Below are 15273 nucleotides of genomic sequence, written 5' to 3'. Positions count from 1 at the left end.
TTTCAAAGTAATCAATAGCTTGCATGTCCTTTCCCATTTCTCTGAACAGGGTCATTGCAGCTCGCCACTTTGTGTCAGTTACTATTCACTTCTGGAAGCATGGCTACAGGGAGGAAGCACTGGGAGAGCTGGTGAATGCCTGCCGGGAATGGGCAGCGCCTCTGTCTCCCGAAAACTTAGGGAAAGTCGGGAAAAACCTCTAGTGTGAAACAGAAGCAAGCCACAGCCGCAGGCCACAGGGAGGAGTTTCTCCAGTCTGTGGCAACGGGTGTTTCCTGGTCCCTGGCTGCTTCATTTCCAAGCCTGGGATACAATAGCACAGGAGTAAAGCCAGGTAACTGACTCTCTGTTGCTCCTTGGATCCCAGACTCCTTTGGGAGTGGGACCTTTAAGAGGCGTGGTCTAGTCTGGAGGGAAGTCTTGGGGGTGTGACGCCACAAAGGACTAAGACCGCAGTCCTGGCAGACACACTTTGGTACTGTTATGAATGGTAAAAATATCTGCATTTCCTGTTGGTCTTTTGGGTCACCAAGCACAGAGATTGGTTATTGAAAGCAGCAGGGGGAGGAGAGGGGCAGGTACACCTTTAAAAATAAAATGGAGCAAGAGGGCACGGCGCTCAGCCAAAGTGCCAGCTAAACTTGGTTTACAAAGCTACTGCCTCCAGGGTTTTGTAGTTACACAAATCCGACTTGACTTTTATTATTTATTTGTTTGTTTGTTTATTATTTATTTTTTGAGACAAGGTTTCTCTGTGTATCCCTGGCTGTCCTAGAACTAGGTCTGTAGACCAGGCGACCTCAGAGACCCCATAGAGATCAGCCTGCCTCTGCCTCCTGATGATGGGATCAAAGGCCTGCGCCACTTGACTTTTAATCTGCTTTGCAAAATTAAAGTTTGCAATGGGTTTGCTGATATTAGGGCCCAGCTGGCTTGGAATTGCAGTAGTAGTTACAAGATTGTGTGTATTGGTGATGGAATAAAAGGCCGTAGAGCCCTAGATAGGTTTAGACAATTGAGCCCAATGTGAATTTCCAGAATAAGTCAGCTAAAATGACAGGCAGCTGCCGGATATCCGAGAGCCACAGATTAGCAATAAACATGAAAATGACGCGATTCACTGTGTAACTATTCTGGTAAAATGCCACTTTTGTGTGATTCCATATGAACATGCCTTTGGGACTAAGAGTGAAACCTTCTCCCAGAGAGAATGACGGTGTTGAATCGCCTGTGGCTCCCAGTACCTTCTTTAATTTCCCAGTCCCAGTGATTCTCTTTCCCAGGCTACAGAGTCAGACCTGACAATGGTCGAGGAGAACATACTACACACCTTAAAGGCCAGATACTCTTGAATGAGGAAGTGGTCTCCTCCTAGTGCTTGCCCAAAGGAAAATGCAGCCAGTATAAATTCTGGGAGCAGAGCACGGGAGAGCAGAGGCAGGCAGATTCTCTGGGAGTTCAAGGCCGACCTGGTCTACAGAGTGAGATCCAGGACAGGCACTAAAACTACAAAGAGAAACCCTGTCTCAAAAAACAAAAACAAAACAAAACAACAACAACAAAAACCACCCGATCCCTGGCCTCAGAGCTGGACTCCACAGCATGCTCTCAGCCCAAGGCTGTGAGCACGTACTGCAGAGGTGAAAATGGCAGACAGAAATCCCCCGCCTTCTGTTCAGCTTTCACAAGGCTTTAGCTGAAGCTAAGGAAAAAGATGTTTTGAAGGTGTAATGACTTGTTAATGAAGGTACTTAGAGCCGTGAGCAGCCTCCTGACGCCAATTTCTCTGTATCTCACCGGTCTTAGTTGCTGCTCGCTTACCCAACTGGCCTTCCATCCCGCTGGTCCTCTTCCGCCATCTCTCTCCCAAATGGCTTCAAAGTTAATGACAAATCTACAGCTCTTCTTATGCAGATGAAAGCCACTTCCAACCCTCTCCCAATCAAGTGACTCTTACAGGTGTCAGAGGAATTCAGGCACCAAGGCAGGGTTGGTGCCTGTCCTGGAACTCTGGCCTTAGACCAGACTGGCCACGAACTCACAAAGATCCTCCTGCCTCTGCCTCCCAAGTGCTGGGACTAAAGTCGTGGGCCACCGCCCGGCTGCCTATCTCTTGATAAACATTGCCACCCAGCTCTTAAAGATTTATTTTTATGTTTGCCTGCACATGTGTATGTACACTACAGTGCTCTGGAGGCAGACGCATAAGGATCTCTCTGAGTTCGAGGCTACCCTGGTCTATAAAGTGAGTTCCAGGACAGCTAGGGCTACGCAGAAAAACCCTGTCTTGAAAAACCATATATATATATTAGATTTATTTATTTGTATAAATGTTTTACTTGCATGTCTATGTACATATGCCTGGTGCCCATGTAGCCCAGAAATGGCATCAGATCCCCTGGGACTGGAGTTAGAGATGGTTGAGTGTTGTGGGTGGCTCTTTGAGCCATGCCCTGAAGCACCTCCCCTAGTGAGGCAGCTATAGCTTGAGGTACCAGCCTCTGGGTCTGGGGCGTGGCCACCGGGGACCCTTAAGGCCTGGGATGCACACTGGCCCCTCTTGGCTACCTCATGGCTCTGGATGCTGAGATCTTGGACCAAGCTGTTCAACGTGGGACATAGTTCAGCTTTCCTGGACCCTATGATAAGCTCCGTGGTTGTGAGTTTACCCCCAAACAAATTCCTTTGATCATTAAATAGACTCTGTGGATTTATCCCATAAGTTGAGAGCCACCATGTGGGTACTGGGAACTGAACCCAGGTCCTCTAAAAGAGCAGCCAGTGCTCTTAACTGCTGAGCCATCTCTCCAATCCCCCAATTCACACTTTTTTGGGAGATATTACTGTGGAACAAATATTGGCAGGCAGAACTGCACCGCTTGATTTTTCATGTTAATTTATTATTACTGTGTGTGTGCTTGAGTGGTGTGTGTGTGTGTGTGTGTGTGTGTGTGTGTGTGTGTGTGTGTGTGTAGTGCCTCTGGACACAAGAGGGCATCAGATTCTCCCAATCTGGAGTTACAGGCAGTTGTGAGCTGCCTGATAAGGGTGCTGAGAATTGAACCTAGGCTTTCAGCCTCTAAGCCAGTGGTTCTCAACCTGGGGGTTGCACCCTCTTTGGGGGTCAAATGACTCTTTCACAGGGGTCACATATCAGATATCCTGCACATCTGGTATTTGCATTATGATTCATAACAATGGCAAAATTACAGTTAAGTAGAAATGAAAATAATTTTATAATTGGGGTCACCACAACTTGAGGAAATGTCTTAAAGGGTTGCAGCATTGGGAAGTTTGAGAACCACTGCTCTAAGCCATCTGTCTAGCCCTACAGTAAACCTTTTTGTTTCAGGGTCTCTCCATGTAGCCCCGATTGTACTGGAACTCACTATTTAGACTAGCCTGGCCTCAAATTAACAGAGATCCACCTGCCTCCTGAGTGCTGGGATTAAAGGAGTGTGCCACCACGCCTGGATCCCACAGTAAACTCCCTAAAAGTTCTGGTAGCTACTTAGTTCTAAGCCAATAGTCCTGGAAGATGCTATAGTAAATTCTATATGGAGAAGCATGTCAATTGCAATCAAGAGTTTAAATTACTCTATTCTGATCGATTACTAAGTTTTATTGAGTTATTACGGCACTTGGCTAGACCCTCCAGAATCATGTGATACGGAGTATAGAAGGAATGAACCTCAGCTGGTAGGGCACCTAGATGCATAGAGCTCTCAGCACACCAGGTATGGTGGTGCATGTCTGTAACCCATCACTCAGCAAGTGGAGGCAGGAGGATTATAATTCAAGATCCTCATTAACTACAAACTTGAGACCAGTCTGGTACATATGAGACCCTGTCTATTAAAAAAGTACCAAACTTTGCCTTTTAAAATCTTCTATTACACCTTTGTCTTCTTCTTGTCTCCTAAGAAATAAAAACAATGTGTAATTTTTGTAACAAAGTACCTTTTAAAAAGGTATGAGAAACAACAATAAAACAATCCCGAGACCACAGTGCCTCTCTGTGGCCCGTCTCAGTGCTTTCTCTCCCTTGGCACCAGGGCTCAGGCAGCTGTGCTTGGAGCTTGGTTGGATTCTTGAGCCATGAAACCCCATCACTTGGGGCCTTTTGTGTACAGAGGCTGGGGGTGGGGGATGTGGAGGACTAAAGATGAGGACATGAGCAAAGACATTTTGCTTTAAAAATTCTTCACAGGGTGACGAATTCTGTATTGACAATTTGTAATTTTCTTTCTGTATTTTGGTGAGCTTGTCTTTCTGTTTCTGCTGTGCTGATGGCATGTTGTTTGTCTTAAGAGATGGTTTCACTCTGTAGCCAGGCTGACCTGGAACTTACAATGTGTCTCCAGCTGACCTCAATCTCATGGTAATTCTCCTGCCTCAGTCTCTTAAGTCCTGAGATTTCTTGTGAGTCACCACACTCAGCTCTGGCATCCTTTATCTTTTTTTTTTTTTTTTTCCCTGAATGTACTGTATTTTCCTTTTATTGTTTTTCATGTCTCTTCACCAATGATTTAAAGTGGTTTGGATTTTAGCCACTGTGTTAACTAGACTTTTTATCTCAGTTTCAGAGTTCAGTTCATTATGGAGGGAGGGTAAGGTGGGACAGAATTTGCCTTATGGGAGCCAGAAAGCTGAAAGATAATACCTATACCCACAGCATTCTTTTCCCACTTTTTGTTTTTTGAGACACCGTTTCTCTGTGTCTCCCTGGCTGTCCTGGAACTCACTCTGTAGACCAGGCTGGCCTTGAACTCAGAGATCCGCCTGCCTCTGCCTCCTGAGTACTGGGAATGAAGACACCCTGCCCCCGCCATCGCTGCCGCCACCATCTTTTCCCATTTTTATTCTATCCAGGTCTGTAACCTGCAGGCTGGTTCAGGGACAGACTTCCCCTTTTAGTCAACTCTTTCTGGAAACATCCTTACACACACAGGCCAGAGGTAAGTATTGATCACCTCCCAGGTGCTTCTCAAGCCAATCACTTTAAATCCAGTTTGATGACCAACAAGTCTACCTTGTGTCCACTTGCCACCAATCTCCTTTGATCACAGAGTTTAGTTCTGCCCTCCAAAAGGCTCATAAACACAAAATACACATAGCACATCTCCAAGAGCCTTCACGGTCTTAACAGTCCCAACAGTGTTAGCAAGTTCAAAGTCTCCTCTGAGACTGAGGCAAATTCTTGGATGTGGTATCATATTTAAATAGGAGAACTTAAGGAGGGGAGAGAGAGGAAGGAAGAGAGGGAATGAGAATGAACGGGAAGGCCTTTTGTGGGCTTTCTCCCCCCCCCCCATACTGCTATCCTGTCTGGGTCCTCAGCTATGGGATGGCACAGCCAACATCAATGGTGGACGGCCCCCTTTATCACCTCTGGGAACGCCCTCACAGATACACACAGGTGGGCTTCTTTCATCTCCTAGACACCTCTCAATCTACCGAGTTGACAGTCAGGATTATCCATCACGTGTGTCCTGCTGTGGCCTTCTCCATGTCTGTGTTTCTTAGTCTTAGAGTCTGTGGGGCCTTTTGTGTTTGTGCATTTACAGTTTTTATTTGTTTTGAGACAGTATCTCACTTGTAACCCAGGGAAGATCTAGAACTCACTATGTAGCCCAGGGTGGCCATGAATTTACAACAATCCTGCCTCATTTGCCTAAGTGCTGGAATTATAAGGATGAGCCATCAGTTTGGCTTAGATTTTGTCATATTTGGACAACTTTTGTCAATATTTCTGCAAATCTTTTTCTCAATTTATCCCGATCTCTAGAGACAACTGTGAGTGTATTTGGTCATCTGAACTTGCCCCAGTGCCCACTGGTCTTGTTTCTTTCAGTCCAATTATTTCTTTCTGTAGTTTATGCGGAAGATTATATATTGCTATGTCGTTTTTGTTTTGTTTTTCAAGATGGGGCTTCTCTGTGTAGCTTTGTACCTTTCCTGGAACTCACTCTGTAGCCCAGGCTGGACTCAAACTCACAGAGATTCGCCTGGCTCTGCTTCCCAAGTGCTGGGATTAAAGGCGTGCGCCACCACCTCCTGTTTTTCTTTCTTTCTTTTTTTTTCCTTTGGTGCTATGTCATTTTAATACAAAGTTTCATCTGCTATTAATCCCCATTTAATATGTCTCAGATGTTATTGTTACGTCTTTTGGTAATGTTTAGGAGATGAACATATTTGAGTCATCAGATCAGCATTTGTTAAAACTTAAAATTTGTTTTGAATTTTAAGAGATTTTAAGAGTTACCTTTTAATTTATTTTGCGTGTGTATGTACATAGAGGTCAGTGTGTGTGTATGTGTAGAGGTCAGAGGCTAACTTGCAGGAGTTGGCTCTCTTTCTGTGTAGGTTCTAGCTATTGAACTCAGGTCATCAGGCTTGGTGGCAAGCACTATTACCCACTGAGTCACCTCACTGGACCAAAGGTGTGTTTTGTCTTTTTTTTTTTTTTTTTTTTTTTTAATGAAAATGAGAGAATCCATAGCTATTTACTGGACAGTTCACTAATGGGAAGGTAGGAATCCCTGGCATTGGGAGGGGGACCCCAAATGTTCAGAAGGAAGCAAATATTGTTCTGAACAAGTAGCACATACTTTAAATATGGCAGACACACGGCCTAGACCTCTGGGCAGTGGTGAGATAGTTCTTGCAGCACTAGCAGGTGCTTGCTCTTTCATGCCTGGTTCTCTGAGTGAGCCCTGACGGACTGACTAGATGAAGACAGATGGACTGTCCTTTACATGCTGGAGGCATGCACGAGTCTTGCCGCCTTTCCCTTATAAATTGGTCCTGCATAGTTCTATTGTCCAGGCTCAGCGGCCGCCATCTTCAGGAGTTCAGCTATGCCTTAGTCAGCACAGTTAGGCTTGCTATCTGCTGGTAAAATAAGTGTATTTTTTGAGGATTCTTTGAAAAGAACCATCCAAACCATAAATATTTAAATGTAAGTACAGAAAACTCGCCTGATCTAAGGTACGAGTTTGAGAATGGAACAGCATTCTCTGACCCTTGGCAAAGCTGACCTGGAGCATCAAGTCCAAAGCTGTGTGAGCACTCCCCGTCGGTCACTAAAAAACACCCAGTGTGGCTGCGCTTCATCAGTATGCCACTAGTCAGACTGCCAGCTTAGCCTCTGACATCTAAACAAGGAAGCAGAGCGTTTCTAAGTATTTTATTTTGTTTTGAGAAATTCTGGGAAATGGCCACAAAAGTGCAGCACATCAAAGAACTGGGACTGGTTTTCAACAACCTGAAAACTTTGATTTCTAGAACTGCTTGTTCTGAAGCTAACTTGCAAACGAGACAGGATAAAAACAACAGGGATGTGCATGGCAATGCTACGTCCGCTGACTCTTGCCACGACACCTTCGGGACAAGGTAGGTAAGGTTTGTTTGTAAAGGTTTCTTTGTTTTTTCCTGGTAACAACAACAACAACGGCACAACAACGGCCACCTTAAAGCAAAGGACCCACTGAGTCATTCTCGGGTCAGAGCCCTGCCGCCGCGTCCTCACTGGCCCAGTGGCGGGCAAGCACTGGGCTGCCCGGGGCTCCCTCATCGCCTGCTGCCTCGGGCGTCGCGCTTGTCCCGGGAGGAGCGCTTTCTCGGGGGCGAGTGGCCCACGGAGCCTCGGGGCGAGTGCAGGCTGCGCTTGGAGGAGTGGCTTCTGTGCGTCTTTGAGCTGGTCTCTTTCTGGTCTTGGCTTTGGCCGGGTTCCTTGTTGCCCTCTTTCTGTTCATGGTCTTGCTCTTTATGGGAGGGCAATGTGTTCTTAATTGTGTTAATTAGGAATCTTTTATTTGTACCAGCAAGAGGACACTTCATCCTGTGGAAGGAAAGGGGGAAAACAACATCATAAACAAGAGTTAAATCCCCTCCCCCGCCGCGTCCCCAAGCTATCCCACTACAAGATTAGTACAAAAGAACTCGGCTCCCACAGAACCACGCTCCTGAGTTGGTTCAGCTTTTCTTGGCACGCAGTGCTGGGCCAGTCTGAGGCCAGCCTGTGGCACGTCACAGTTCAAGGCCCAGGTTGGTCAGGATGGTACAGCAGGACCCCGGAAAGATGGTGCAATGGCCATGGGTCTGAACCGTTACAGTGTTACCTCGGGAGACTCCAGACACCACCACAGCAGAGTCGGCCCTCACACCACAGCCTGGCTCCGGCAGAATCCGGGAAAGCTCGCCGCGGTCTAGGTGGCCAGTGACCAGCAGCCAGGGAAGCAAGTGCAGGTGGAAAGAAGTGCTTCATGGAGCTTGAAGCTGAGGTTCCTCCGTCCAGCAGCAGGTGAACAGAGCACACGTAGCTAAGGACGGCTGTCTGAGGTGGGTACAGTACGGCAGACACTGGGGAGTGGTGACTCACAACTAGCTTGATGGCAGACAGATACCTTGGTTTGAAAACAAGGTTGCACTAGTGTGGCTCACTGGCCCCTAGTCTACAGACACCAGTGATTGGCTGTCCATCTGCTCCCCCCACACACACCCTTTCCACTCTGGAGGCTCCAGGACTAGAATGACGCCTATGGGAAGATGGAGGCAGAGGGGATATTTTATCTTGATGCTATAGTTGATCACAACGCATGCTGTTCTTTAATGTCACCACAGCTACCATAATCACCCATGGTAGTGCAGTTCATAGCCTGGCAATCAAATGCCTCAGCATGTGGCCATCTGAGAAGTGATACTCCTTAGTTAGCTTTCATACAACACCCCAAAGCTTACTGTGTCCCCAACACTGTACCTAAAAGTAATGTGAAACAGTGGGTGTATGTGTGCATGTGTGCATGTGTGCGAATGGCTATATAAAAATCTCTTCCATCTGCGGGACATTCCACTAGGCTTGTGTGGCAAGGGCAAACCAGGCTATCAGTGGGCGTATCTCTGCTATGTGGGGAATACTGAGGGGAAGAGAAGCAGGTGGCTGAGACCGACCGAAGGTCTCCAGTGCTGCAGCACATGCCTCTGGACAGTCTATGATTCCACAGGAGCGCATGCAGAGCCAGTGAGCACCGCACAGCAGAGCTTTATCAGGCAGCGAGAACAGAGTGCTGGCGTGGCACAGGAGCAGGTGGTGCAAGGTTTCAACCACTAGGTCTCAGGAAACTTTTCTGGGCTCCATGATCCTCACTGAACTGAACTGGGATCACCTCCTGTAGTCTATCCACTGGCATGCTGGCCGCCTGGACTACCTACAAGCGGCAAGTCCAAAAGGATCTGGAAAACTGCATGTCTGCATGGAGACTGGGCAAGTGATTTGCTTTCCAGTAATCAACCATTCCCAGTAGTGCTGGGGGTGTAGCTGAGCAGTGTGTGAGAGGCCCCGGGTTCAACTCCCAGCACAGAAAGTAAAAAGCTGATGGCATAAAGGGCAGCATCATAACATAGGTGCTTTCCTCTGTCTCCAGATGACCCCAACCCCTGAGGAAAGCGCCCAGCATTTACCGCAGAACAACCATGTTGAGAGACAACAGGCTGCTGCTCCATGGACCCTCCAACTGTTGGTTCTTCCCTCAAGCATCAGACTAGAGGACACTAGGCTGCAGAGAAGCTGAAGGGAATGTGGCCAGAACAAAAATGTCTTTGCAGACAAGGAAGCTGGGCAAGCACAAATGTGTGTTTGCTGAAATGCATCCAAGGCCGTGCCCAGCACCAAATACTCCCTTTCTGTAGAAAATAAAATGGCGTCCTGCTCACACTTCTCTAGCTCAGCAGCCTGTCTGTCCCTGCTCAAGTTCCTATGATTGTTCTTATGGACTGTCAAAATTAAACAATCCCACCCAAGTTCTATTTGAAAATTTTAAAACCATTCTGAGTAAATAAAGCCTTTCTATGAACTTCAAAAAACAAACCATGGTTTACAAGTGAGTAGCTGGTTCTCTGTTCCTTCAAGATCTGTGCACAGAGGTCCATTCTCCAGGCAAAGCTGGTGTCTGCACACCTAGCCAGGATACTTCAGTGCAGGAGTGCTGTTTGCCCCTGGCCTAGGTCAAGGCCCTTTTGGAATCTGCCCAGCAAGTAGTTACAATTCTTTTAAATGAACTAGAATTAGTGTCTTTTTGTCCCAATTTTAGTATATGAGCTGCTGAGGCGAGGATGAGTTAGTGCCTCTTCAAACGTGTGCCCTTTTAGAATCACCTGGGTGTGTGTTTTGAGTACCAAAGCCAGATCCCACTCCAAAATCCTAACAGTGGGACATAAATAAACATCAGTAGTTTTAAAGCTTGACAGATGATTCCAAATATGCAGAAAAATTTGGAAACACAGCAAATTTATTTGGCTCAGCAGGTAAAATGCCCACTACACAAGGTTGACAACCTCGATCCCCAGAACCAGGTGGAGGAGAAGCAGAGAAAAGACTCCCCTGACCCCCACGTGTGGGCCCATACATACACACCATATACTCACACATTAACAAAAACCATTTAAAAACAGCAAAACCATTATCAAGACTAAAAATCCACCATGAATTTCCTTAGTATCTTCAAATATACCCAATTCTTTCATATATTTAAAAAGCATTTGTTCCCTTTAAATCGTGTGTATGCATGTCTGTGTATGCAAAAGAGTACAGTGCTCATAGAAGCCAGAATAGGTGTCAGATTCCTTGACGCTAGAGTTACTGGTGGTTATGAGCTACTCAATGTGGGAGCTGGGTATCAAATTGGGGTCCTCTGCAAGAGCAGTCATATTTTAACGGCTGAGCTATCTCCCACTCCCTCATATATCTTTTTAAAAAAGTGTGTGTGTTGGCGGGAGTGTCGATGGGGATGGGCAAGTTCACGCATATGTACATGTATCCAGAGGCCAGAGACCAACCTTAGTTGACATTTTTCTGAATGCTGTTCACCTCCTTTCAGACAAGTCTCTCGCTGCCTGCACCTCACCAAGTAGGCTAAGCTGGCCAGTAAAAGCTCATCTCTACCTCTCCTGCGGTCACAAGTTCCCACTGCCAAACTCAGCATGTTTTCGTGGGCTCTGGGGCTCGAACTCAGATCCTCATGCTTGCAAGTCCAGGAGCTTATCCATCTGAGTTTGTCCATTCCCTAGCCCCAAAGCGTCTTTCAATAGTTTACTTTATTTTTAAAAGTTTGAAAGATTTATTTTCACGTGTATACTCTGTTGTACATCTGTGCACTGTGTGTTTGTGCCTGAGAGGCCAGAGGTGGGCATCAGATCCCCTGAACTGGAGTTAGAGTTGTGAATTAGCTTGCTGCGTAGGTGCTGGGAACTGAACCCAGGTCCTCTGGAAGAGTAGCCATGCTCTTAACCACTGAGCCATCTCCAATCCTCCATTAGACAAGGACCTTGTTGTGTGACATTTTGATTGTATTCTGACGCTCCTGAGATTGCCAATAAAGTTTGCTTTGGATCAGAGGGTGGAGCGCTAGAGCTATTAGCTGACCACAATTAGTCATAGAGGTTTTGGGGACTGAGGACAGAAACACAGGAAGTAGTAGTAGGGCGGGGCCTAGAGAGGATTGGTCTTTTGGAATTGAGAAATGAGAGAAAGAGGAGATTACTGGTCATTTCTCTGTTGCTACTCTAATCATTTAGGTTCTTACCCCAGTATCTGACTCCCGAGTTTTTATTGATAAAGAATAATTAGATGAACGCTTCAAATCCTCACAAAGCATCTTGTTTGATGTTCCTCAGATCTACTAGTTCACAGGACCCTTCTTTCTCCTGTAATCCATTTGTTAAAGGCACCACTTCCTTGACCCTGTAAAATACTACATCTTGGATGCTATGATTACAACCTTTAGAATGGACCAGACACTGGCTCAGTGTCTTGACCAGGGTGTCGTGTGTGTGTGTGTGTGTGTGTGTGTGTGTGTGTGTGTGTGTGTTCTTTTTACTGTAGTTTTTTTGTGAAACAATAAACCCATGTGAGGCTATGGCTGTGACTCTGTAGAAGAGAGCTTGCCTAGCCGTGTGTAAGGCCAAACACAGGCTCTATCCCCAGAACCCTAAAAAAAAATCATGGCTGGAGACATGGCTCAGAGGTTAAGAACTGCTCTTCCAGAGGTCCTGAGTTCAATTCCCAATAACCACATGGGTGGCTCACAACCATCTATAAGAGATCTGGTGCCCTCTTCTGGTCTTACAGTCATACATGTAGAACAGAACACTGTATACATAATAAATACATCTTTTTTTTCAAAATCACTAATACAGTTGGATATGTCGCAACCCAACATTTAGCAGAAAGTGACCCTTCCCCCACCCCCCATCAACTTGACACAAGCTAGAGTTATCCAAGAAGGAACTGCAGTTGAGCAAACGCCTCCACAGGCAAGACTGGCCTGTAAGACATTTTCTTTCTTCTTCTTCTTCTTTTTTTCTTTTTAGATTTACTTATTTATTATGCATACAGAAGAGGGCACCAGATCTCATTACAGATGGTTGTGAGCCACCATGTGGGTGCTGGGAACTGAACTCAGGACCTCTGGAAGAGCAGCCGGTGCTCCTAACCTCTGAGCCACCTCTGCAGCCCTGGCCATTTTCTTGACTGATGACTAATGGGGGAGGGCCCAGTGCACTGTGTCACCCCTGGGCTGGAGGTCCTGGGTTCTATAAGAAAGCAGGCGAGCCAGGTGGTGGTGACACACACCTTTAATCCCAGCACTTGGAGGCAGAGGCAGGCGGATCTCTGTGAGTTTGAAGCCAGCCTGGTCTACACAGTGAGTTCCAGGACAGGCTCCAAACTACACAGAGAAACCCTGTCTCGAAAAACCAAAAACAAACAAGCAAAAAACAAACAAACAAAAGCAGGCTGAGCAAGCCATGAAGAACAAGCCAGTAAGCAGCGCCCCTCCATGACTTCTGCACCTGCTCTGCCCTGATTTCCCACAGTGATAGGACTGTGACCTGAGTGTTGTAAGATGAAATAAACCTTTTCCTCCCCAAGTTGCTTTGGATCATGGCGTTTCATCACAGCAGTAGAACCCTAAGCTACTGCTCCATCACTTTTCACCTGACAGATTCAGCGGCCACTGATGGTCTCTGCATGGACACAATCAAAATGGAATTTGTACATGTTTTTGCTGTTCTGGGAAATCAAACAAAGAACTTTGTGCATGCTAGGCAAGTGCTTAGGCACTAAGCCAAGTCCCCAGCCTCCTGTTGCCTGCAAGATGTAGGATATTCGGCTATTTCTCCATAACCATGTCTGCCTGCATGCCACCATGCTCCCTGCCATGATGATAATGGACTGAACCTGTGATATTTCCTACAACCTGTCTTAGGGTTTATTATTGGTGTGATAAAAACACCATAAGCAAAAATAAGTTGGAGAGGGAAGGGCTATTTTGGCTTATACTTCCACATGACAGTTCATCAAAGGATGTCAGGACAGGAACCTGGAGGCAGTAGTTGATACTGAGGTCATGGAGGGGTGCTGCTTACTGGCTTGTTCTTCATGGCTTGCTCAGCCTGCTTTCTTATAGAACCCAGGACCTCCAGCCCAGGGATGGCACCACCCCCAATGGGCTGGGCCCTCCTGTTGATCATTAATTAAGAAAATGCCTTACAGGCTTGCCTACAACCTATTCCTCTAGAGGCATTTTCCCAACTGAGGCTCCCTCCCTCCCTCTGCTCTGATGATTCTAGCTGTGTCAAGGTGACAGAAAACCAGAGAGCACACAGCCTTAAGGGTTTCAATATGTCTTAGGTGATTCAGTCATTATGTATTTCATATTTTTGGATCAAATTATTCCATCTTTGACTTCAAAGTGGTTCCAGAGATTTCCAACCCGATATTAGTCTTTGACAGTTTCTTTGCTTCCTGGCATGACCAGATTTTCCAGACCTTACAGCGTTTGTTCCCATGGAGTAGGAGTCTGGCTTGACCTAAAGGGAGGGCAGCCTTTGCCTTCAGCTTCTGGAAACTAATCTACATCATACTGATAGAGATGTCTTTGTTGAGGGTGGAGCTGGCTGCACCTCCCAGGCTTAGAGGAGGGCTGGTCACACAAGAAAGATCAACTATGTTGATATAAGGTGATGCTTTAGGTCATGTGATATGGGTCAACCTGGAAACTAAAAAATCAACCTTGTACTCAACCAGTCAACCATGTAAACACTCAGTCAACCATGTAATCAATCAATCAATCAATCACACCTACACAAGGGGCCACAATGAAAACTTTGAACACCAAGATTCATTCATGGCTCTTCCTTGACTGGCATCATTCCAGCCCTGGGGAGGAAGCATGTTCTGACTCCAGAGGGGAGGGGCAGAGAGGGGCTTCTGTTTTGAACCCTCCCAGATCCCCTGCTTTGGGCCTCTTATCCTGCCTTAATTTAATCTGTACCCTTTCCTGTAACAACATGAAGCCACAAGTGTACCAGATTGTAGCAACTTTGTAAGTTCTAGTGAACCACCAAAGCCTGAGGGCATTTTGGAATCTTGGATGAGAAATGAAGGCTATCTTGCCAGACTGTGGCCTCCGACCCTACAGGCTGGCTTATCCTGAGCAAAGCTTCAGATGTGCAAGCAATGGTTCCTCTAGGAACCCCTGTCTCCTTTTAGTGAGAAACAGTACTTTGATAACAGGCTGGCACCAGACCTCACTGCTAAAGGCTGGGCAGTCAATATTTCTAGGTGTCTAGTCAGAACTAAAAAAGGGTTATCTGAAAAATAATGCAATACAACTTCCTATGAATATTTCCAATTCTAATTTAGGATGAGAGAGAGTTGTTACTTCTCTGGCTTTGACCTTGAATTTTACCCTGCTCTGTCATGTCTTCGGGGAGTATGGCTGTACCCAACCACTCTCAACTGACAGATGGAAGCCACTGATGCCCAGAGTGCTGAGGGGTCAGCACTATCAACACCACAGTGAAGGAAAACAAGTTCTTGTACCCTCTTTTGTCTTCTAGAAATACAGCAAACTTTAGATCACTTGAAATACTTCCTTTCTTTGTGCCCCTGGGCTAAGACATCCACTCAATGGTTTATTCAGGGCCATTTGCTTTATTTTGTTTGGTTTTTAGGAGTTAGTAATTTTTTCTTTATTTTGATTTAATTTAGCCTATATTTTATGAAAACTATGTGCATGTTTCTAAAACAAAGGGCTGGAATGTAGCTCAGTTGGCAGAGTACTTGCCTAGCTGGCTTATCTAAAGCCCTGGGTTAGAGCCCCAGAAACACATGCCTGTAATGTTAACACTTGGAAGGTAGAGGCAGTAGGATCCGAATTTTATAATCAAGGTGGTGGAGACAGTTCAGGGGTTAAGAGCACACACTGTGTT

At 46.2% G+C, this 15273-nt stretch overlaps 1 protein-coding gene across 1 annotated transcript; it reads right to left on the bottom strand.

Annotated features, from left to right (window-relative positions):
- Positions 1-7172: 7172 nt before the first annotated feature.
- On the bottom strand, positions 7173-9702 carry LOC118575903 (protein POLR1D-like). Its single transcript, XM_036176264.1, has one exon. The coding sequence runs from the start codon at positions 7840-7842 to the stop codon at positions 7573-7575; it is 270 nt and encodes an 89-aa protein (XP_036032157.1). The 5' UTR covers positions 7843-9702; the 3' UTR covers positions 7173-7572.
- Between the last annotated feature and the right edge of the window lie 5571 nt (positions 9703-15273).

This window comes from Onychomys torridus, unplaced genomic scaffold (genome assembly GCF_903995425.1).
Source record: "Onychomys torridus unplaced genomic scaffold, mOncTor1.1, whole genome shotgun sequence".
Taxonomy (NCBI): domain Eukaryota; kingdom Metazoa; phylum Chordata; class Mammalia; order Rodentia; family Cricetidae; genus Onychomys; species Onychomys torridus.
Note: the sequence above shows the minus strand (reverse complement) of the source record. Positions and strands in the feature narration are given on the sequence as shown.